At 40.8% G+C, this 23,628-nt stretch overlaps 1 protein-coding gene across 1 annotated transcript in view; it reads right to left on the bottom strand.

Annotated features, from left to right (window-relative positions):
- adarb2 (adenosine deaminase RNA specific B2 (inactive)) overlaps positions 1-10,073 on the bottom strand; it is a 146,468-nt gene extending 136,395 nt beyond the window's left edge. The window contains exon 1 of the mRNA XM_034132566.1: positions 9,916-10,073. Coding sequence (XP_033988457.1) covers positions 9,916-10,018 — 103 coding nt within the window. The 5' untranslated portion in view covers positions 10,019-10,073. The remainder of the gene's footprint in view (positions 1-9,915) is intronic.
- Positions 10,074-23,628: the final 13,555 nt, after the last annotated feature.

Here is a 23,628-nt window from a genome sequence, read left to right as displayed (position 1 = left end):
TGTACTTTGGATCTAAATTGGGAATGATAGTTATGTAGGTTCATCTGTGTCAGAATTTCTGGGACTATTTCAACCCAAAGGCATCGTCTCTCTTTGTCCTTTACGCAAGGCAACATTCGTAGCCTCCAGTCCTGCGCACCCTTCACCCTTTACCGACAGCTCCAGCCCCAAAGCACCACTGTGCGATTGTCAGGGAGGTAGGGGAGGGGGAGGGGTGTTGGGGATAACATTCTCCATCATGCCAAAGCCAATCCAAGCAGACCAATGCCAAAGCGCCATGTGTGTACAAACAATTCAACTGAATCGGACTCGATGTATGCTCAGGCCTTATCTGGGCAAGGCCAAATAGGCTCTGAGCTATCAAAGTCAATGGATGAGTGATTGGAACTCTCAGTTTTTCGGCAAATGCAAACACATCTATTATGCTCCACCACTTCAAGCTGTACAAATCAAAACCAGGGCGGCAAGGGGGAAAAATAAACACCACGCTGTGTGACTGTTAAAAAAACTTGGAAAACAGGTCTTTACATATCGCAGGGATCGGCCCAGAGGTGTATAAACTCCAGCTCGCCCATCACCAGCTGATTCTGTGGTAATATTCAGAACCCAGGCTAGTTTTTTTTGTTTTTTTAAATACCTTTTAAAGGATTTGCAAGATAAGCCTGTCGGTGTCTCCTAGAAGGAGCCCCTAAAGGATGCTGGAATCGATGGATGAGAGAGGATTTACTGTAGGGCGAAGAGGGGGAAAAATGTTATTTAATGCTTGCATGTGAGCGGAATAATGAAGTGGCCAGGACACTCAAATGTGCGCTCATCATTATCAATGCACTGATCTGTTATTAGGCAATTCCATCAGCCACAAGGATCCAATATGCTTTGGATGAGATGCGCGTTTACCTTTTTGTACGCCGAATCAACTGCCGTTGGGTATATTTACATACTAAAGAGGAAGAAGGACCTTTCTCTTGAGCCCTCATACAGAGATAGGTGAAAATATCACAGTGCTAGAAAGCATTATGTAGACAGGCATAGTAATGGAGCTCATGACATGGGCCTCTTCACTGCACAGAGATAATGCATTGCTCCCCATAATGCTTTCCACTTATCATATAATGCTGTAATGATCATGAAGTTATTACCAAATAGATAAAAGACACTGTTTTCTAATCCCTCCTCCAAGCAGTGATTGGTCCATCATAACTTAGCAACATTGCCTGGCTTGTCAAGAGGTGGTTTCTCAACATGTCGGACAAGTGTGTAACGATCTGTAGTAAGAGGGAGTCTCTAGAGTTTGATGAATGTGGTCTTTATTTTCAGCTGGTCAACAAACAAAAAGACAAGAGCTGTAAGAAATTGATAAAACAGTGTTTATCTTCTCTAACGCAAGCTGTAAACTAGCATGCCTGGCTAACAAACTTATTTACGTATAACGAAAGTCTAACATCATTTCTCCCATAGTCTGTCCTGGGAGACACCATATCAGTTTATAGTGATGTCTTTTAAAAACACGTCAGCTTGAAACATTAAAAAGAAGGTGTTCTCATTCAAATAACAAGCTAGCGTAATTGGCTAACTAAATCTGCCTACAACAGTGACATCTTTGCTTGAAATCCCCGCCTAATTTGAGAAGCCTGCTTTTCTCTATTACCTGTCTGAAATCAAGGACCAATCATTTTCTTTAAATGACTAAGAATTATGAAAAAAGCTGTTCAACAACGTGTGTACTAGCAACACAAACAAAGTGGGGCTTAGACGCTAACTCATACCGCCACGCTTTAGCTAATGTGGTCCACCAAGAAAAAGCATACTCTAGTGCTGATATGGCAAAGGTACCCGCTTCTCAGATTCATATTAATGACCTTAAAAAGATATATAAAGTATGGACAGCAGTGATTAGGGTGATTGAGTATCCAACTCGGCCAGAGTAGTGTGGGGCCACGTCAAGGTGAAGACAAGTTTCTCTGAGAGAAGACATGCTGCAGTGAGTCTCAGCGCGCTCGCTTGGTGAAATGAACTTGTTCTGGGGTTGTTAAGGTGTAGGATTCTCTCCGACCTCCGGAGAGAGCCCTCAGGAGAGGCCCTCTTGTAAAACACTCCATCTTATTAATGGAAATAAATGCTGTTAGCGCCCCACCCCTCCTCCTCGCCTGCCCCCCCTCCGGCAATAAGACGTGTCTATTATTGGCTAAAGTCCCCTTCATTAACGTTATCTCAAATAGGCACCCAGTCTGATGGTGAGAGGAGGGACGGCGCGCGGTTAAGCTGCTTCATCCAATTTCATTATTCCATATGAGGCGGGGTATCAGTGTTAACTTTGCTATGTCAGCACAGCAGACGGGGTAGTTGTGCTGTTATGTGGCTGAAGCATGACAGCGGTGCAGAGGTTTTAAGTCCACCAGAGTCAACAGCGCAGAGTCTGCCAGTGGATCAGATGCTGTCAAAGGCCATTCAAGTGTGTGTGACTTAATTGTCAAATGCACTCAAATAGCATCTAAACACATTTCATGGCTGACTGGCCATATTTTGGGCTGAGTGTGTGAAACAGCAAAAAAAGAAGCATTTTTGGTGCTTATATTCTTACACCTACTTTAGCCATTTTCTGCTTATGAAATATATCCCTTTTCACAGTAGCAGCTACCGTGCTGTGAATACACACGAGAGAGCCGCAGGACAATAACAGAGTGTGTGTTGCTGAAACGAGAGACGGGAAGAAAATGAGGAAAAGAGAGGAAGAAAGAGAGGAGAGGAATGAAAAGAAAGTGTGAAACTGTGGACCGTCAAATTATCTGGCCTCTCTCCAGGCATGATGACTCAGGGATGATGGCACAGTTAGAGCTAATTAGGATCATAAACTGGAGAAATGTTTTGCCACCATGATGTGGGGGGTGCTTCCACGCTGTTGGCAACACTTCAGATTGGATGTGAGAGCTTGTACGGGTGGGCATGCTAAAATAGTGAAAAGATTAAATAAAATCAGCTGCCTTAAATCAACAGCTACACTTGTGATTTTAGTGAAACATGTAGATTAAAACTGGACCATTGTGTCTGTTTTTTAAGCAGTCATGAGGAGATTTTTTGGGAGGTTGTTGGGACTTACGGCCTAAGAAGACAGCATAGACTACTAAAAAAAACGGTTCATTATTATCTACAGTAAGTGTTCCGGTAATAAGATTTAATTTAAACAGAGATAAGACAGCATTGAATATGCATATACAACAATATCTATCATCAGGTCTTTATGAAAGAAACTTAATATGATTTTAAACAGGGTTGGTACGTAAAAAATTGAAATATTTACTTAAATGTTCCATAGTATATATGGCGTAGCAACTCTAAATTGTGTTTTTCCTCAGATAGTTTCTTGTTTTTCTTGGTATGTTCCTTCCAAAACTATCTACTTTATAGCCTTGGAAGGGAAAATCACTTTTTGATTAAACTGCTGACAACTCAGACATGCATGAATTCAAAGTGGAGCAGAAGTCATTGGTTGGTTGATAAATTATTCTGCTGACAGAAAATTAATAAGCAAATATTTTTCAAATCATATTTTGTGTCACTTTTCAATAAAATAAGACGACATGTTGATCAATGTAGTTTTTTTAAATGTGAAAATGTGCTCCTTTTTCTTACATTTGTCTAACATTATTGTTCATCTGACATTTTTATACCAAAACATGGATTAATCAAGAAAATGATGTTCAGAATGATCTATACATGAACATAACTACTGTAAGTTGTATACCTGTTTTAAAATATGCTACAAAGCAAGGGCGGTACATTATTAAAAACACAAAAAAGGTATGAAAATGTATGTGTAAAAGGAATTAAATGATCCAAAAACATAAAAGATAGTTCCACGTAAAACTGTTGATGCCTTCCCTTAACATCTTGCACGACATGTGTAATAAATATTATTGGAGCTGTGATTCAAACAGCATTGAAAGGCTGTGTTTTGACTAGTCTTTGTTCCTCACATCCAACGCCACCTTAAATCTCTTGAGAGTCGCTACGAGGCAGCTCCAGTCTCTTTTACACCATCCACTCTTTCATGTTGTGCTGTCTGGTGGACTGCAGACACACAAACACTGACAGGAAGCGATAATGCTGCTGACTCGCTGTGCCACATCTCTGTTTATGAAGACTGACGGATCCCTACGAACAGCAGCACACAAGCTCACACTGCACACCGGGAAAACCCTGACAAATATGCGCTAATACACACATGCATACATGTACAAACAAATGAGCTCACCACAGAGCATTCTTCTCATTGCACTCACACATACATTAGCGCCGTTCAACTGTATTGCAGTGTACCAGTTCTCAAAGGTCTCCTCTAGATGTTTTGAAAGCTGTTGTGGACAGATTGACGGAGCGCAACACGCGACTTACTCAATTAAAAAGTATATGTTGTTGTCTTAGCAACAAGTGCAACAAGTTATTTGTGACAACTGTGGGAGTCATCAAACAAAAGACTAATTAACTTAAGTGTCACCTTCTGATTTTCTTTTTTAAATCTGCATCTGTGCTTTTGATACTTGTGATTCATTTTCTCTACAACATGACTCTTAGCAGCAGTGCATTATTAAGACATTATGGCGTGGAATTTGTTTTCTGAGCCCTGAACTTTAAGTACAATTTCTCACAGCCGAGCTCCAAAAAAACGCCAAGGGGGACTATTACGAGATAATTACTAATTATGCTAATGTGCTAAAGTTGTGCTATTCCTTTTCCTTGGTCATTTTATCAGCTGTCCTCAAGAGAGCACAGTCAGTAGTAATAACCTTTTTTTTCTCCCTCAGCTAAACGTTCAGTCATTTAGAGGACGCCTTGTCCTAAAGCGCCGACTCCTCCACCGCTAGCCTTAATCAGGAAGCGCCTGTAAATTCACACAGCCACGCTTACGCACACAGAGGAGCACGGCGCCGCCACCATTGGCACTGACCTTCATTAACCTCATAAATGCCAGCAGTGTTTTTTGTCGCAGCTCTTAATGCGGTTATCAGCACAAACACAAACAAATGTGACAGAAGTGTTCTGGGGCTAATACTACACTTTACATCTGTGAAATGCATCACTTCCTCCTCCCCACTACACTCAGACTGTGTAACATTGGGCTGTCCCAACATGGAAACCTGCACCGCTAGCTGTGTTCCAAAACCAGGAACAGCCTCCGCCTCAAACTCTAACTAACCCTGCAGTGAGCAAGATGCACATTTATTCAAGTCCTCTACCTGTCTGTGTGTTGCTGCACCAGGATCTTATTAAGGAATGGATTATGAATGTGAATATAGGCCACTGAGAAGAATATACTCTAGCATTACAGTGTTTGTGTCCAGGTTTACATGTGCTGTTGCATTGGGTATGCACCAAATACAGAAACATTTAAAGATATTGACGTAACTAACCAGGTTAGATTAAAAATAATATAAAAAATGAATAAGGCAAGACATATACCAGTCCTTCCACATGGCAGCACAATGAACAACAGGCTCAGATTTGGACTGTTTATACCATTGTAGCTTGAGTGTAACAATTTTTCAATGAGAATTCAGTGCAGTATTATATTGCACGGAGCAGACTATTTTTACCCTCTTTTATTACTCATATTCAGCTTTTTATTGATGCCATTATTCAAGCTCTAGCACACACCGTGTCAAAATGGTACTGTATATAAAAGAGACCCTTTTTGCGATTTTCTTTTCTTTGTAACTGCAATTTTACTTTAACTTGCCAAAATTAAACATTATTAACACCTCATAAAAAAAGTACATTAAAAGCTACCTTATTACCATTACAGACTGCACAACGAAAATGTATCTCACAAGGTTGAATGCCAGTTTTAGGAGGATTTGTAAGCTGAAAGAGGTTTTAAATCGACAAAGAATGCTGCAGGACAACAAACTACTGGTGAAAAAACAACACATTTGTCTTGGGCGATCAGCCTATGACAGATACAATGTTACCTAACAGATAGCAGGTTAGATATTTTGTGCAGTATGTTCGTTTTTAAATGCTGCTAAGACAACTGTGATTTAGATACTACAGTACTACTACAGAACTCTAAAGGCAGTTTGAAATGCATCAAACAGACAAAAAGAAAAAAAGAACTAGGTTTTCATCCAACAGCAACAATAATCGTTTTTTGTCACAAGCAGCTGCTTACCTGGCTTATTAAACCAACACAGAGCTTGGATTGTTAAAAACAGTAAAATCCTAATGGAGGTTCTGAATTGCTCGGCCTCGGCTCTTCATCCTGACCTTTGCCCTTACCTCGACACAGCTGGTATGAGCGTCATCAGCCTTAAGAGGGAAGCGGGGGCCGGTGAATATCTGCAGCTTCCTCTAACTCTAATGTGTTACAGTCAGACAGTGAGCAGCCCTCGGAGAGCATCGAGGGGCGTCGCGCTCACGTCTCCGCCGGTGGCTCCTTGCCTATCTAAAACGGGGGGGAAGGTGATGACCCCCGTCCTCTGTCATGGCCCGCTGCGAACCACCGCCCGCCTCAGCCTCAACTTTCATCACCCCCCCGACAGTCCACGCTCGACCCCTCCGCCGCCACCTCGCCAGACGCCAGAGCGTAAACAGTAATTGCTACATAAATTATGTGGCACTCGGTGTTTTCCACATATCCCCCCCGGCACTCCTGATGATACGCTGATATACTGTACTGTAGTCGAGAGCACAGGGTGATAAGTGCGGTTGTAAAAAAATAATGTTGGTCTATAAATCTCCGCTCTGCTTATTTTTGTTCATAAAAAGCACACATTGTGGATAAAAGACGTGGAATATGTCAGACATATGCCACAGTTTAAGGTAGCAGAGGGGAAAAAAAGGTGTGCTGATGATTGACAGGTAGGGAGATGTGCTACATTCCCCCAGATGTTCCTGCACAGGACTGTCACACATCTCCAAAAGGATTCAATTTGTGGTACTGACATCCTTAAGGGATATGACCGTAAATCACGAGACGGTGGTTAATTAACAAGCACAGCATGTCCATGACTGCTTCTAGGAGTGGTGACACTGGTCAAACACTGTGCTTAAGGGAAGGCAAACAAACGCAGAGCGAAGTGTACAGCCGCACAACGCAGAGCTAACAGGAGCACTGTAACAATACAAGGAGGTTGAATAGAGAGCAACAGAAAGAGCTAAAACACAGCTGATGAATTTAATAAAGTACACATTCACCCAGAATTATGAGCAGGTGTGACAAGAACTATGAGCAAATAAATCCCTGCTCTGTAATCCTCATTCTGTAATTATTTGTTTTTGCACTCTTCAGCTGAAAACAACTGCAAAGAGGTGTTGGAGGGGGGGGGAAATTAATCAAAGTTGCGGGTAGGAATCTGCTTAGAACCTTTTGAATACACACAGGTTTTAGTGAGTTCATCTACAAATAATCTGCAGTCTTTTCAGGGGATTAAGCCCCAAATGCCATGCAATAATCCCTCTGTGACTTTTTGCCTTAAAGTCTATCCAAATAATTGTGTGTGGAATCTCAAGATGATCAGTTGGCATTTGAGATGAAGGATAATAATGATATAAAAAAAAGTGAAAGCGCTCAATCCGGCTTTGCGTAATTTGTGGTCAACTTTGAGGTAGGGGAACAAATCTTTCAAATCGTGGGGACATATTGAACAAATTGTATTTCTGAGGGCTTAAAACCTCAAAGAAAAAACACAGTCACACAGCAAGGAGAGATGTGAGTGACTGTTCCAGCTGCTGGAGCACAGTGAGTCCACCTCTTGCAGCTTTGGAGGAGTCAGCGGCCATCTGCACTTCCCAAAGACACAGTTCATTTACGAGCGGTCCCCTGAACTGGCCCCTAATGTCCCGTGTTATCAGAGTGAATCAGCAGCATTGATAAATTAGCCGTTCGGAAACACGCTGCAACAGGCCCGTCAGCTAATGTGCGCGCGTTTGTGTAATACTCATATGCAATGCTTAATGTTGTGGAACCAATTCTGTCGTTTCCATTATGTAAATACATTTGCCTCAGCACTATATTTTATGTATTGTCTCCCTTGTCTCAATTACTTGGGCTATTAAAAATCAAGAGGTTATGGAAATGAGGTGCAGTTGTCTGTTTGTAGTTTGATGACAAGTGCAAAGTGTTTATGAAAGCTCGTTATGCATTCAATTGCAGTCGGATACGTCAACACGCTCCGAGCGTTCCTTCATCCATATTCCACAATGCAATGGGGTGGCACGTCAGTATCTTCAAGCAGAAACAGGCACATCGTGTTCGCATCTCTTACACATATAAATAAATTAAACTATATGTGTCATTGCAGTTTTATTTAGATCTTATGTTTTCTTATGGAGGTGGCAAACAAATGTGAAAGTGAGAAGAAAAAAAAAAACATATTTCAGAGTGCCAGTGAGTGTTTGTGGCCGGTGCCAGAGAAAATAAGCGTTTGATGCTTCAGTTTGGGTAATTCACTTTTGAACAGCCAAAATACCTCAGGAAATAATCAAGAAAAAACTAAGAGAGGTAGAACCTTGGTAAGCTTTTAAGCATGGAAGTTTTCACTGACATCTCAATACTGCTTTTTTAATCTTTATAAATGTCATTTCTCAAAGTGAGGCACTATACACAAATGTTTTTAAATTACTCAGCAATCACAAATATGTTTTAAAAGTGAACACTTTGTAGTAAATTGTGATCTTTTTTTTTTTAAATAGACAAAAATCTCAAATTGAGGTGTTGAGATGGAAATGTGTGATTAGTCTAAATGGTTTAAATTATTGGTTTCTTTAGTAAAAGCATAAATGTCATATGCAGAGAAAGTGTACCTTCCTGCAGGTTGCAGCACATAAAAGCACACGGGATTTGTTTACCATGAGCCTCCAGCATTTATTCCAGTCCGGCTAAAGGGAACATTTTGCATTCCTTTTGTGTCTCAGTCACCGAGGATCACCATTTTTTATTAAGCTTCCAAAGACAATTAATTATTATACAGTCTGTCTGGTCTATGAGTTTTATGTACTCAATACAAATGTATTCATAAGGAACTAATCTACTCCATTCAGCAGATTGAGGGAATTTAATGCAAAAATACACACTAATAAAACATTTTGAAATGAAATAATAACCTGGCAACTAATGATATTTTCGTCTCTCTTTCTCACTGCCAAAGGCCCAGACTGTTTCTCAAACTTGACTTTATAGTTTTCAGTAAGTTCCTCCATTTAATGAGGCAATACTAGTTTTATATGGAGGCGACAGAAAGAAAAAGAAGTTGAAAAAAACATGAGGAATATCATTACTGAATTTCAGGACGTTATTCTGGTACAGTGGCTATATGACAGGGACATTCAACTTTCTTTAAAAGAAAAAGGCAGTTTGACGACATTGCTTGTGGCGATGCTTTAGTATATCAATTGAAATATACAAACACGAGTAGAAACTGGCTTGGTAATCGTAGCCTACTAAAATTATGGAAGGAATCTATTGTTTTTATAAAGTTCAACGGGGCTTGGTGACAAGCTCTGTCATTTAAGGGTGCATCAACGATGCGGATATAAATAGTAAAAACAAGCCGATTTTATTTATAACCACACTAAACTTGTATTTAAGCCGTTTCGTTTTTGTCATTGTCGGTGTTCGAGACAATGGACGCGTTTTTAAGGACCGTAAACGCAGCAGCAACTAAACTTTGAACGGTGAAAACAATGCGTCATTAAAAGCCGAGGGCAAATGTGAACAGAAATCCTTTCTTCCTGTTCATTGTTCAACAATTCCAAGGTTCTCAACTAACCCCGCTGCGGAGCGTTGTGGAGCCGGCAGCAGCGCAGGGTCGCCGGGCTGCCGCGCGCTCCGATGCCCGGCCAAGGTGCGCACGACCTCTGCTCACACGGGGAGGAAAAGAAAGGGGGGGGAAAGGACACAAGTGTGGTAAAAAGTTGTACCTTTTCTCTTCGATCGCCTCCTCCTTCTCCTCTTCAGCTTGCATTTGACCTGTCCGCTCTGAGCCCCCGACGCGCGGCTGTTGTTTCCAAGTACGGATGCCATCAGCGCAGCCTTTGGAGCGAAGCGCAGGGTAACTTGGACTCGGCGGCTCGACTCTCCTCGTCTCTGCCCTCCGTTTGATAACGCAGCGTCCTCGGCTTTTACGCAGACTATGTTTTGGGCTCTGTTCTTTTATCCCTCTGAACCAGGGGGGAGCTTGCTGTTTCTATATCACCTCGGAAACTCCAGCTCGCCTCCCTCCTTGTCGAAGCTCTCAGCAGCACTGACAGCACTCCGCTCCTCGCACACAGGTTTTTCCGCGCCTCTGCAGAAATTTGGGCATCAGCCACTTTGGATTCAATCATGCAGGACGCCTATCCATTTGCTGCCGAGCTTTCTAATTAGGGTCCAATCGTGGCTGTCTGGGAGGTGTGACATCAGCAGCGACAACCACCAACTCACACCCCTTATTCACCCGCTGCTTTTTTAAATGTTTCCTACATTTGGACTTATTCCTCGCACTTTTTCCTCCACACTGCAGGGGGATTTTGTTCTCTTCCGCCCTCCACAGGGGGATCAGAGGTCAGTCTGGTAGGGATTTTTGCTCAGGGGCACTTCAGTAGAGGTTTCGCAGCATGAAGGACTCCTCCATATGCCACCATGATGCAAACTCACAACTGCCTTTAGGCACACAAAAAATGTGATGTATTAGGAAAAAACGATTATCCACTTGTCACAAAGTCCTCTGTTAGACAACTTATTCTCCTTATGTCTTTTTTTATCTCCTGAAATTTGGATTTTCTTTTCAGGATTATGTATCTAAAGCTAATTCCCTCTTATTCCCAGTCTCTGTTCCAAAGTCACTGACAAGTCTACAAAGGGAGATTACTCTAAAATGCATAATGTTCCAATTGCACACACTAAATGCATCTTTGAGGAAGTCAAACTGTTCAATCTTGCAGCTTTATTATGATCCTTATTTAAGACAAAATGTTTCTTCTTTTATTTTGAAAATCCTGTTTGGAAGTGTCAGGTGACCTTCAGCGTGGAGGCAGAAACTCTCCTGACAGTGTGTTATGGCCGCAAAGTTTGAAGCTTGTGACATTTTGGCATTTTTGTGCGAAAGTGCAGAGTCGAGAAAGCATTGGTGGCTTTCCTAGCTGGAGGTTATTGTTGTATTCCCTTGGCCTCCCTCTACTGCGGAGGTCAGGTGTGTGTTGGTGACACATTTATGGCTGGGATAGGTGGGGGGGGAAAATACAGATTTGTTCCGAACCAATTCTATATTTCCTGTAAATGCAGTCAGTTTTTCCTCTATCTTTTACCCTTATTGGCTTTTATCCTCATTACTTCTGTTGTTATAAGAGGGAAAACAATGCATTTGCAGAAACAACTCAATTGCTGATGTCAGATTGAAAAGTGACTTTGAGGCTGTGTTGTTGGGTGGAAACATTTCCTCCGGCCCGAGGGGGGCAGAGAGAGGAGGGGGGAGAGGAGAGGCCGGGGCCGTCCGCCAGGCTGCAGCCTGCCCTCAGGACGCCCACAAATATCCATGTAAATTGCAGTTTAAGAGAAATCAATAAAAGTGACAAGTTGCCAATGCCACTATCTGGGGCAGTAATGAAGGTGTGCTGGGGGTGGGGGGGCTGTAGCGTACATAGATAACAGCAAACAGGCTGGGTGGGGCAGGGGTACGGGTTACAGGCACATGCACAGCAAGGTCAGTTGGATGGACTAAAAGGGCCACTAAGGGCTGGGAACTAACCTGGATCCATGTTGCCATTAGGACTACAGCACTGCAGCAATGTTGCACAGGTAAATCAAATGAAACAATACAAAAGTACACAACAGCATATTCTGAAAGATGTGTTGCAGGTAAAGAGAAGTGCATTGTATAACTCAAGTTAGGGAGAGACGAGGCGGCCTTGAACATATGATACATTTCCAAGTTCATTAAAGCTGTGGTTCCCTAAACAGATGTTGAACTGTTTTACCAACTGTGTGAGAATGTAATGATTAATCAGTCAAAATTGAGTTTTATTTCTTATTTTTGTAGGCATGTTTTCCCTTATTGCATAATAATGTGTGTATGAGGGACTAAGGTCCTTGGACCCAGGACATTGCAGTTATTATAGCATGCGATGCTACTGAGACGTTTCAAAAAAGGATTGGAATGAGGGTTATCATATTTATTGAATGCCTATGGAAAAAAGCCTGTTAGGAACTGCTTTTTTTTTTTAATTCATTTTGATTAATCGATTTTTTTCTGTGCAAAAATAGTGGAAAATGTTTACCGTTCAAAAGAGAAACAATTTAGCATTTTCCTTTAACAACAGTATAAAACTCAAATGTATATAATTTGGTGTGATATAAAAGACAACAAAGCAGAATTGTTTTTACATTAATGAAGCTGGTACGGGAAAAAGGGTGGTATTATTGCCAACAAATACATGACTCAAATGATTATAACAGTCATCAAAATAGTTGATGAAGTGATATCACACATTGATCCAGAGTACAGTGAATTGAAGGATGACTTGGAAGAAATATGCCATTAAATATACTGTTTGTTCAATTAAGGGATTTGGTTGTGAACTGATTTTCTGTTCATGTAATGGATGTATGGATAATTAAAAAAACATCTCTATTTCCTGCACATGTCTGTGTTTATTCACTACTATTATTTAGCCCCAGACTTGGCGTTGGTTTGATGTCATATCTATGGATTAAAGAGTTAGATTTAAATTGAGATTACAGTAAACACTCGGCAACAACTCCTCTTTTTTCCATCATCAAATCAGGCACCTGCAATCTAAGATAAGGAGGCCAATCAGTACGCTAGTAGCACACATTCATTTTCTGCATTTTTCATTGAATTATTCTTCTTCATTACATTTGAGGCTGTTTAAAATGTCTGGTCTACATGCCTCTCAGATTCTTGCAAGCCCAGGCAGGTCAGACTGTATTACACCATTATATTAAATGACTTCTATTATATAACGGACTGCTCCGGATTTAAATGTTGTATTTTCGAACTCAGGGATAAATAACATCTATTCTAAATGTAGCATTTAGATCATCTTGCAAATGTATACATGTTGTTACCACCATGTGACGGATGTTGAAGGTGCACCTGTACACATACTGTAGTGGCCGATACCGATATCCACACCGGTTGGGAATTGAATTATGATGCTTGCGTGCAATAAAAGTATCCTGGAGTCTAAAAATAAATGTCTACCCTTCAAAGCCCACCTGTCCCCTCAGCATCAGGTGTTCAGTGCAGCATGAGCAAAGGGATCATGGTTGACTTTTAAAATCTGGCATCGGAAATGAATAACAAAACGTTTTATTCCTCCAGCTGGAAGCCCTAAAAACAACTGCTACTGTAGCTCAATATAAATCATAGCCCTGTCTAACATTAACAGCCTAAGTGATTGCATAACAAAAACACTAATTCAGGTGTGAGAACCGGGCTTATATGAACATCTTTATCTCCTCAAGCCCTAGACGGCGAAAGCATGTGGCAGCCGTTTTAATAAGCAACATACTCCAGGTATTGAGATTGTCAGGATATTCCTGGAATGATAAAAAAAATCAAAACAAGTTTCAAGTGGGGTCCAAACGAGGAGAGGAAGTTACATTTGTAACAAGCTGTTTTTGGTGAGTGGATAAAATAATGTTTTTTATAACAGCAGGTAAAGTGGGCTTTTGGCTGTCTTCCTTCTTGTATCTAAACGTTATACTTTATTCTGGCTACTAATGCCAGCAGAGTGAGAGAGGAGAACATACAAGGACATTGGTGACGTGAAACTGAACTTACAGTTTTTAAAATACTTTCATGACCTTGTCACTGTAGCAGAGAGCAAATGGAGGCAATACTGCAAAGTTGGAATTAATGTCAGGGTTTTGAGCAAGCTATTCCTTAATGTACCTTGCAAACATTACCAACACAAAGCGCTCTAATTGCTAGTTGCCCACACCTCATTTAGAGGTTGCATTCCTTGGCCGTATTTAAAACTTTTAAAGTGACATTGAACATTTCCTTCTGCAGCTGAAGACAGGGGGCTGCATTTCTCGCTTCCGCTGATGAAGTGTCGCCAGTGTACCTTTTCTTCAGCGACAATCTCCTTTGGATGACTTATTTTCCTTTTTCAACCTCACCCCGCCCTTCTTAAGTGACACCCATTAATCACATTAGGGTCTTTGGGAGAATTGTCTGCTGAGCGTCAAGTCTTGGCTGACCCCAACATTTGGAGAGTGAAGATAAAGACGTTGCACTGACAGCTCTGAAATAGCCCCTTTTTTCTCGGGTCAGCGTTCAGCGGAATATGAATATTATTATACATAAAAAGAGCGGAAAAACAATTGAGTCTTTACTTCAGAGGAGCTGACTGACATTGGGAATTCTCAGTGTTTTTTCTGCTTTGGATAGATTGCATGGGTAGGTTTCAAATTAATGGATTGCTAGCAAAAAGCTTCACGTGGTGACTTCATGTGCAAATGTATTGAATTAATAAAATGTTGTGATATCTTTCCCTATCTGGAAAGAAAGCATCTCCTGACATACGGTCTAATAAAATACTCGGAGTCTACGATTTTGCAGATCAATGGTGATTGGGTTTAATACTGGATTCTTTCATTTCTGGAAGCATTGAATATTATGGCGCTCTTTGTGAGTCTACATTCCAATCAAAATGTCTCCCTGAATAGGAACTAACATCATTGCCCTTAATGTCACGTAACATTATCAGCTCTGTGGTTTAGTACAATGGAGCCATTGTGTTCTGTGGTGAGGGGGGCTTATCAGTGAAAGACAGGAAAGGAGAAAGAAGAGAATGAATAGAATAAAAGTAAATTCAATCTGTTTAGCAAAGGAGATTTCTCAAAATAGTTCTTCACAATGTTGGATTCACTCACCTTGTGCGACCGAAATTAAAAGAGAAATATTAAGACGTGAGGTTGTATATGCTTAATATTTATTTGAACACTAAATGTTGGTTAGGGACTGAGGTTATAGGACTATCTGTTCATATAAGTTGTCATAAGTTGTATCGTCAAATGAGAATCAGTGCTAATGATCATTTTAACTCATTAGCTCCCAATTTCTGAATGGGAAATACTTAGCCTAGCTTGCTAGCTCCTACCTTCCAAGCTAGTATCAAACTGTGCCACAAGAAATGACAAATCAAAGAATTGCAATGTAAAAAGGCATTTCAAGTATTTTGACATATGATATGTTGGCAGCCTTTATAGGGAGGACGATGGAGAAAACAGGAAAGTCCAATGACAGCAATGTCCTCCTCTTATACAGGTCTGCTAGCTGCTATGGTGTGCCCAAGCTAACGGCCAAGTGCAGTTTTATGTGATGGGTTAGCTGCAACAAATAGCATTTTATTGAATATATTTAGCTAAATTGCCACAAAAGTAAATGAAAAGAGGCAAATTGCGCTAAAATGAATATGTAAAAGATGAAATACTAAAAATACTTTTTGGACATATAGTTGGCTAGTTAGGATAACACCACAGACTTTTTACATTTTGATTTCACAGGGTCTTTAAGCTTAGGCGCCGTTTCCACAGACATATAGGCTGCTTTTTAAATACTTTTTGATAAAAATAGAAGACATGCACATCATATTTAGTTTTCTTACACAAAGAGTGACAGGAATTCAAATCATAGTTTAAATGTAAATGACATGTGGATAATATAAATACATTACTTATTATGTTCTTAGTTTAATATGTTCTGATCTCAGCAGGAAAGACAAACAAGTTCAACAGGAGCCCACGCTTCATATTTGTATGTTTGTTTGACTTGTCGTTTGTGTTTTCAGGCACATAATGGAGTTATATCTGCACAGACAGATGGAGAAAAGCGTTGTGGAGCTCCTGAAGGTAAGATGCCAGGTCTGATCAGGCTGAATTCTGCAGCCGGGGGGGAAATGATGTACAGCTACATTCGGGCTTTCTTTTGCTCATTGGTGTCAGGCAGGTACAGTGCTGGAAACTCTCCCAGACCTGACCTCCCTGATGGCAGAATTCCTGTATTTCATCAAAGTTATAAACACCTTTTTAAAGTTCAGTTGTGGAAAATAAAACACATCTCTCTGGCACTAGGTTTGTTGTACACCTCATGCAGACATTATGAGCTCTTTTGGTTTTGACCTGACAACAGAGCGGGGGGGACAAGGACGCGAGGGAAAAAAATCAAATGTCAGCAGAGCTTAGTTCTGATCAAACATCCTGTCCCAACTGATAGCGCGCATCACCGCCTGGGAAATGGGTGTAATTGAAAACAAAATCAAACAAACTCTCTCATGCATGCTTGATTGAGAAAAAAAAAAAACGGGTTTCACGAGTAAACCTGCTTTTGAATAACCCATATCTGCACTCTCACCCATTATATCTGCCACATATTCACACCGTCAATATGACCACATGGGAAAATTAGTAAACAGAAGCTTATCATTTTCCAAAAGATCCTAAAAGGCCTTGAAGCTCAGCTGTATCCCATTCTGAAGACAGAGATTAATTGCCTCTTTTCCGCCCCGACAGTAATCCTTGAAACTGCCTCTGCTTGGTGCAACAGCATCTCAGCCAGCCTCACACACACACACCAAGGATACCGCCACATAAAGTCAAACAAGCCCTACTCTACCACACACACACACACACACACACACACACACACACACGCTTTACTACATCGCTAATATCCAGCCCGTTAGCACTTTAAAGCCAGCATCCAGAATGAGTTTAAGTCTTGCAGGCGTTTGAAGTATTACAGAGTCACAGTTGTGCGAGTGGCAGGAAGCACGGAAAGTAACAATAATGCGTTGCCCGTGTTGCTCGGCAAGGAGTGGAGTTTGTTAATCCCACAATGCGGGGAGAATTGGTAGCTTGGGTACGGGGAGTCTTAGCACTTGTGAGTTATTGCTCCATCTCCAACCCTTAATACCCCTCGGAAAAACAGAGAAAGCGGAACAATTGTTGTTTACCGTGATATTTACAGGTCTTACAAATCAAACCAGCAATCCGTTGTTTCAATTAATTTCCCTCAGCTTTGTTCACAAGAACATGCGTTTACAGAATGGCAGCATATGGTGTGCTGTGTTTTGCAAATCCTCAAGAATCCATACCGGATTTATGAATGTAACAGATGAGGTTTTGATGATTATGAGGTTGTAGATGGTCGTCGGCGCTGGAAAGGTTGTGCCTTCGACTCTGCGGCGCGGCATATGCTGTCTGTGGATAGCGAGAGGTCATCCAGATCTTCTGCCAGCACAGGCCATTTCATTACACCAACAGCTGCTGGGATTTTATCATCAAAATATCCTTCTGCTGATTCTTTTTCATATTCTAAAAGTGATCAAATTGACAAAGTCTTATGATGGGGTGACATTAACCACTTCGTCCTTTTTTATGGAAATGAGACTGAGCAGTCGAATCATTTTTTTTGAGTTGTTGACCAAATGAGCATCAAGCTTATGCTTTGCACATGAATCATAATGTGTCTCAAGATTAATGAGGATTAGGGTTACAGGATGTTTTTTCTCTGCATTTGCCAGAGATTAATCAAAGGCTGACTGGGAATCACTCAAAGCTTTTACAAACCGAATCCTCGCTATGCAATTAACTTTGTATGCGGTGGAGACGTGGCAGATTTTGATTTGGGCTCATATTACGACACTCTGTATGTGACTGCGCTGAAATCAGCACAGCGATTTTCCTACCACCAGGGCATCAAGTCACCGCTGCCTTGGTACTGATTACAAGGCCCCATTGACCCGTGGTGCGGGCCTTGCTGTCCTCCAATGATGGCGCTGCATGAATAGGGTGTAATCAATCTTTGATCCAATCAGAGGTCGGGGTCTAGATGACTGACGGAGAGGTCTCTGTGGGGCACTTATGAGGCCAGAGTTAAAGGGCTCCCAGGGGACCAGGGGCCATGACAAAGAGTTGCTCTGACCTGCAGTGACTTGCATTCATTTGCAGCTAAATATCCATCTCCTTTTTCTACCCATCACTGCTTTAGGTCAATGGGGCCCACTTATTAACCCTCAAAGTGACAAACGATCGTAGCAGTTGTCAGGGATATTAAAAGGGGCTAAATGCACCTCAAGATATGATTTTTTAACTATCTATTAAAATATATGAAAATACATGAAAAAAATGGGACCATATGTGAGAGTTATAGTTGTAACCGTTTCTCAAATGTAGGACATTTCACACATTATGTTACCTTCTTCTGCAAAGATGTTGCTACTTCTGTTTGCACTTCAAGTGCCATCTTCTGTACAACCCAGCAACTTTCTATAATTAACATATCACAGAAAGATCACAACGGAAAATAAAGCAACTACACCATTAAGGCTGCTAAAAGTCCAACCATTTAACAATTCTACACATAGGAAATTTAAATATATGTAAATAATAAGTAAATGTGTTTTAAGTGTGTCTACATTCACTTAAGGTTTCAAAAGCCTTTTTTTGAAAAGTTTTGTACACTTCTATAATGGGCTAAGTGTTCACTGTACAACGCAAATGACCTTCAACTGAATAAATGCAGCTGCGAACCTTGAGTCCCTAACAAATGGCTTACATTCTTTGCGGGTAGATAAGTACTTGTTGCAGTGGTAGTAAGTGCTGACTTACAGCACAAAGCCAGGAATTCCTTGAAAACCCTGATTGTAACCCGTTTCTTCTGTATGAAAGGGATCAAAACACATTATTTTGATTCTTTCTTAATGGAGTAAACACAGAAATCCATGATGCGTGGACCCTTGGAGTAAATGTCTGTAAGTCTTCAGTCTGATACAGACAACCAGCGTTTACATTTTGAAAGTTAATTTTCCAAACTATTCTGTTTGAAATCAATATTTGTATACCTATTCTGAAGAATTACAACTGTGTCCCAACTTTAGATTCAAATCAAGGTATTCTCATTACTGATGGAGGGGTTTAAATAAACTGTTTTCTGGTTTCAAAAGCTAACTCCTCCAAGTGAACAGTAGATGGTGGTAGTAAACATTTTTACATTAGTCCCAGACAGGGCAGCAGACTGTAAGACTAAATACCTCTCTTAAAACTGTACATGTTAGAGTTGATTGATAATTGTTAGTTTGGAAAATTGTAAGTCTTCATTTATTATTTTAATAAGGATATGAGAAATGTGCAATGATTTAACATTCCATTTTATTCTACATCTGAATGTTTTATTTTCTACATATAAGTCACTCCCATGTTAACATTTTCCAGGGATCAAAGACACGTGTCATTACTCTCCGGTTTCTCAGAATAACAATCAGGCATGAAGGCTACAATGTGTTCGACAAAACGCGGGCAGGGAGAGACGGAGCTGCTAAATCCCCCAAGTTAAGCTCATCACCTCCTCTTCTCTGAAGCTGCGGTCTTTCGTCAGGCAGGGTTTATCACTGCGCCGGAGACTGGCTCTGTTTGAAGTTTCAAGCTTTTCCCCTCACTAAACCACACATCGAGGTGAGCCGCCGAGACTCGATCCCCGTCAAAAGCGGACGAAGGCGATCATGAGGAAAAAGGGTGAGAATCCACAGCCGTCACTTGACATGCCAGACATGTGTGAACAAGGGGGGAGTTTGTTTTTCTGTCCGACAAGCAGGCTGACAGAATGCATGGGCATACGGCGCTGGAGAGAGTGTATGTAGTTACTCAAGTGTAGGGGATAAAAGTCGATGGAAATTAAAGCTGGCAGATCAATAACTGTGGGAAACAAAGCCAGAGTACAAATATCACAGCCAGTGTTCAAATGGAATATGTTTAATCTAGTAGTGAAATGTGCATTTATAACCACCATTCTGCTTGGAAAACTGTTTTAATAACAGCTCTATTCACTCTCACCATCCTCATCACATTTTTAGATGCAGCAAGCTGCTTTTTTCAGTCAAACACTCTAAGAAAAAACTACTGTACAGCTCAGCAGCAAACGACACGCAGTTGGCAACCAGCTGGTGAATAAAGTGAAGCATTTAGCAGCAAGATATTTCCTTCAGGAACAGTTAAGACAATAGACAGAGCTACAAGGGACTGCATTTTGATTTATATATATATATATTATATAATGTGATAATATGTCAATGTGTGTTGAAAGGTTGTTTACACTGCCCCCAAGTGGCCAAAGTTGAAATGAAATGTAAACATGGTTAATATAGAAAAACATTTATGAACATGCTGATTATTAACCTATTAAGAGATACATTTAATATGAATGTATGGAGGTATCTTGACAAAAAAAGTGTGCAGAAGTGGGCTTTACGAGGATTAGCATTGCTCGGTCCCTTGGTAGATATTGTGAGCTGACTCTGATTAACTATATATGTATTTTCAGTATATGCACAGAGATTCGATAAGAAAAAAGGGTTTGGATATGCTTGAATATAATATGATAAATGTTGCTGCCAACTCAAACAAAACTTCTCAAACTCATATGAAAATCTTTTCTTTCAACTCATGAAAGAATGTGATAACAAAACTGTCGGTGGACTTTTTGACACCCTGCTCCTCTTGTTTCCAGTATCTCTTTAATGTTGGCTCTCAAATAAAGGCGAAGAAATAGTCCCTACGCACACAGCTAAGATGGTTTCAAATGTTGTTTAATGCTGCACAGATACAAGAGAAAGGGCCAAAAGCATCTCGATGCATGTCTTTGAATTGACAGAGCTGCGGGATGCTAAACTGGCAGGGGAATTCTCTCTTTTGCCTCTTTAGTTGGAATTGATTTCTTCAAAGGCGACTGTTGTTTTTTTAATTAAAACACTGAACTGGCTAATTGTGAAATTGATTCAGGTTGTGTTTTTCACTGTGTGAAGCAATACACTGTTGCCCTTAGTGCTATCTATATTTATCAGAGAAAGTAAAGCTGCTTGCACTCTCTGCCTGTCGTGCTCCTTCTAATTCCTGAGACACACACACACATCCAGGAACGCACATAGGCAGTTTAAAGCGTTTAATGCTGTAATCCTGCAAATGTTCAAAATGTTTTGGAAGTTTCTCAGTAAGCTATACGTATAACTGACAGTATGAGTCTATAACTCACAGCAAACCCTGTAAGCTCATCCTCAAAAGTAGCTTCAAAGTCTGTATCAACAACAGGATTAAACATTGGACCAATCCGAACTCCAGGATTTGATTTGCACTTAGTTTACATGTTGCTTTTGGGAGCATGGACAATTCAGCAATAATTGTGCGTGATGTAGACATATTCATGATGAACGTATTGTACTTTTCGCCTGCCAGTAAGATTTATGTCGTGCCCAAGATGAAATTTCCCTTAGAAAACCGCATGACAAACCTCCACATCCGTCTTTCTTGAGGGTTAAAGTTACCTTCAGAGACGCTATATTTCAGCAGGGCGTTTTGCCTCTGGATTAATCATTAGGTGTTAAATTATTCATCCCTTATCCAATCTTGAAGAAGTGTCCTCAACTCAATGTAATTCCATCATTTTTGCCAAGAAGAATGGCCCCTTGTGACGCTGCATACGGTATCCTGGCAAAGGTCCACAAGCTCAGCTCTGACTCTGACTCTGCAGAGCAGTTCTTCTCAGCATTTTAACAAGATTATTGAATCATCCAAAATACACAAAGTAATACAAGGGTCATCAAGGCCACAGAGTCAGCACTCACTGTAAGTCCCATACACACAAAGAAATAACCCAAGTCACGGGATAGAGGTTTGTATTTCCTTTTAGGTGTACATAATCCCATTGGATGAAGTTCATTCAAAAGGGATTATTTAAAGAGCAAGATAAGGAACTAGACTGAACCCTAGTGACAGAAGAAAAGAGTATTAAATGTACAAGTGTATTTATCTAAATACTCACAAAAGTATTATAATGTGTCTGGGTAGCATTTATCCACGGCCACAAAATGGAAATGATCAGTTAAATGTGAGGTGGCTCCAAAAAGTCACGGTGAAAACTGAGTATAAAGAGTAGAGAAAAGCGACACACGCGAGGCAGCCGCTAAGCTCATTGCTACAAATCCAGTGTGTTGTATCTGGAAGTCTAAAATGATTCAGTTGCTTGAATTTGGTGTTGAATTTCTTTGCCGAAAAAACTTTCTTTATTTACTTACTTTTGGGTTAAGTCTATAGGAAATAATCCTTTAAAACAGAGCAGGAATCAAAGCTGCAGCCCCTTCTTCTTTTACACACAGTTATCAACCAGTATACCAATGCCTTATCCACTTTTATGTTTACTCTTTTCGTGCAAGATTTAACAAACAGACCATAAGGGATTCACTTTAGCCCGCTTAGTTTCAAATGAAATAAAGTCACAGTGTGATGTTTCCACTGGTGCGGATCTCTCATCACTGACCTGCTTCTATGAGGCGGCGCAGTGAGACACCGCAGGGTTTGGGTCTGGGGGACAGACATGACAGCGCCGTGTTTCCGCTCATGCTGTTAAATCTTTTGGGAAATTAATCCCCAGTTTGTTAGTGGCGCACACACACACCAATTAATCACGGCCCCTCTCGGCGCACGGCTAAATGGTTGGAGTTTAGAATAATGTCAAGGAGTCAGGCATGGTTATTCCCGCCAAACACTTTAAAACTCTGATCAACTGTCTCCTTAGCCGCTCTCCCGTGGACAAACACACACACACTCACATACACGAGTAGGGATGATTTAGTCCTCCCAATGAGGCATCATAAATCACACTTCCGAGCCAATAAACGGCTCTGCTTGGCCATCTCTGAACCTTCCAAAGGCACTGTTAGCCTTCCTGTCATGTAAACGCTACGAAGTAATTAACAAGCTGTTTCTCAGGGAGAGAAAAAAACAGCTGATAAACATTACACTGGAGTGTTAATGTATTGCCATGGTGACACTTGAGAGTGAGTCAACAATGGTTGTGAAAAACACTGCTGGTATACCTCCTTTTTTTTTTTTCACTACGTGTGTTAGAATCTAGCTCCCGTAGATCACCGTATTTAACTTTGGGTGATTGGGCACATTTTTGTAATCATTGTGTTAAGAAAAAATGCCAGCAGCAGAGCATGTAAGAAATGATTGAATAAACATTGAGATGTCTGCTCAAACAAAGAGCGAGCGAGCCACAAATCTCACTGCCGAGAGGAAATCGTTCTCACCTAAATCTTACCGAGACTAAAAAGGATTCAGGGATTACAGCAAGCGCTCACTTAGCTTTAATCAAAGTGTAAAGCTGAGCAGGCTGCTGTTGTACTTGTAAGACATTTAAGCAAGGAAGGAGTTGGGTGGAAGCAGTGCTCAGACACTTAGTTTATCAAACTGGTGAGTAATGACTTCCATACTTTTACTTCAACAATAGAAACATCTCCCTGAGATATATTTACTTGTTTGATTTTTGGCAAAAATATTCACACTTTTGTTTCCCCTGTGCATCTTTTGGATTTGAAACAAGTGTAAGCAAGAATACTCGCATCTGATCATCTCCACACAATTTTACGGGCGTAGCGTGGATCACTGTTGGTTGTTTAAAGTGTTTTTGACGTTGCCCTGGAGCGCTGCGTACGTGTGTGATCTCCATATAGAAGATGCATGTGGGCTTGTTCTCTATGAAACAATGAAAGGCAGTATATTTATGTGTATGTCTGTTCACGGTAGAGCACAGAGCGCGTTTGTTTTCACTTCCCATCATACTCCACTCCTTC

Source organism: Trematomus bernacchii, unplaced genomic scaffold (genome assembly GCF_902827165.1).
Source record: "Trematomus bernacchii unplaced genomic scaffold, fTreBer1.1, whole genome shotgun sequence".
NCBI classification, from domain to species: Eukaryota; Metazoa; Chordata; class Actinopteri; order Perciformes; family Nototheniidae; genus Trematomus; species Trematomus bernacchii.
The sequence above is the reverse complement of the archived record's forward strand: the minus strand, read 5'-3'. Positions and strand labels throughout refer to the sequence as shown.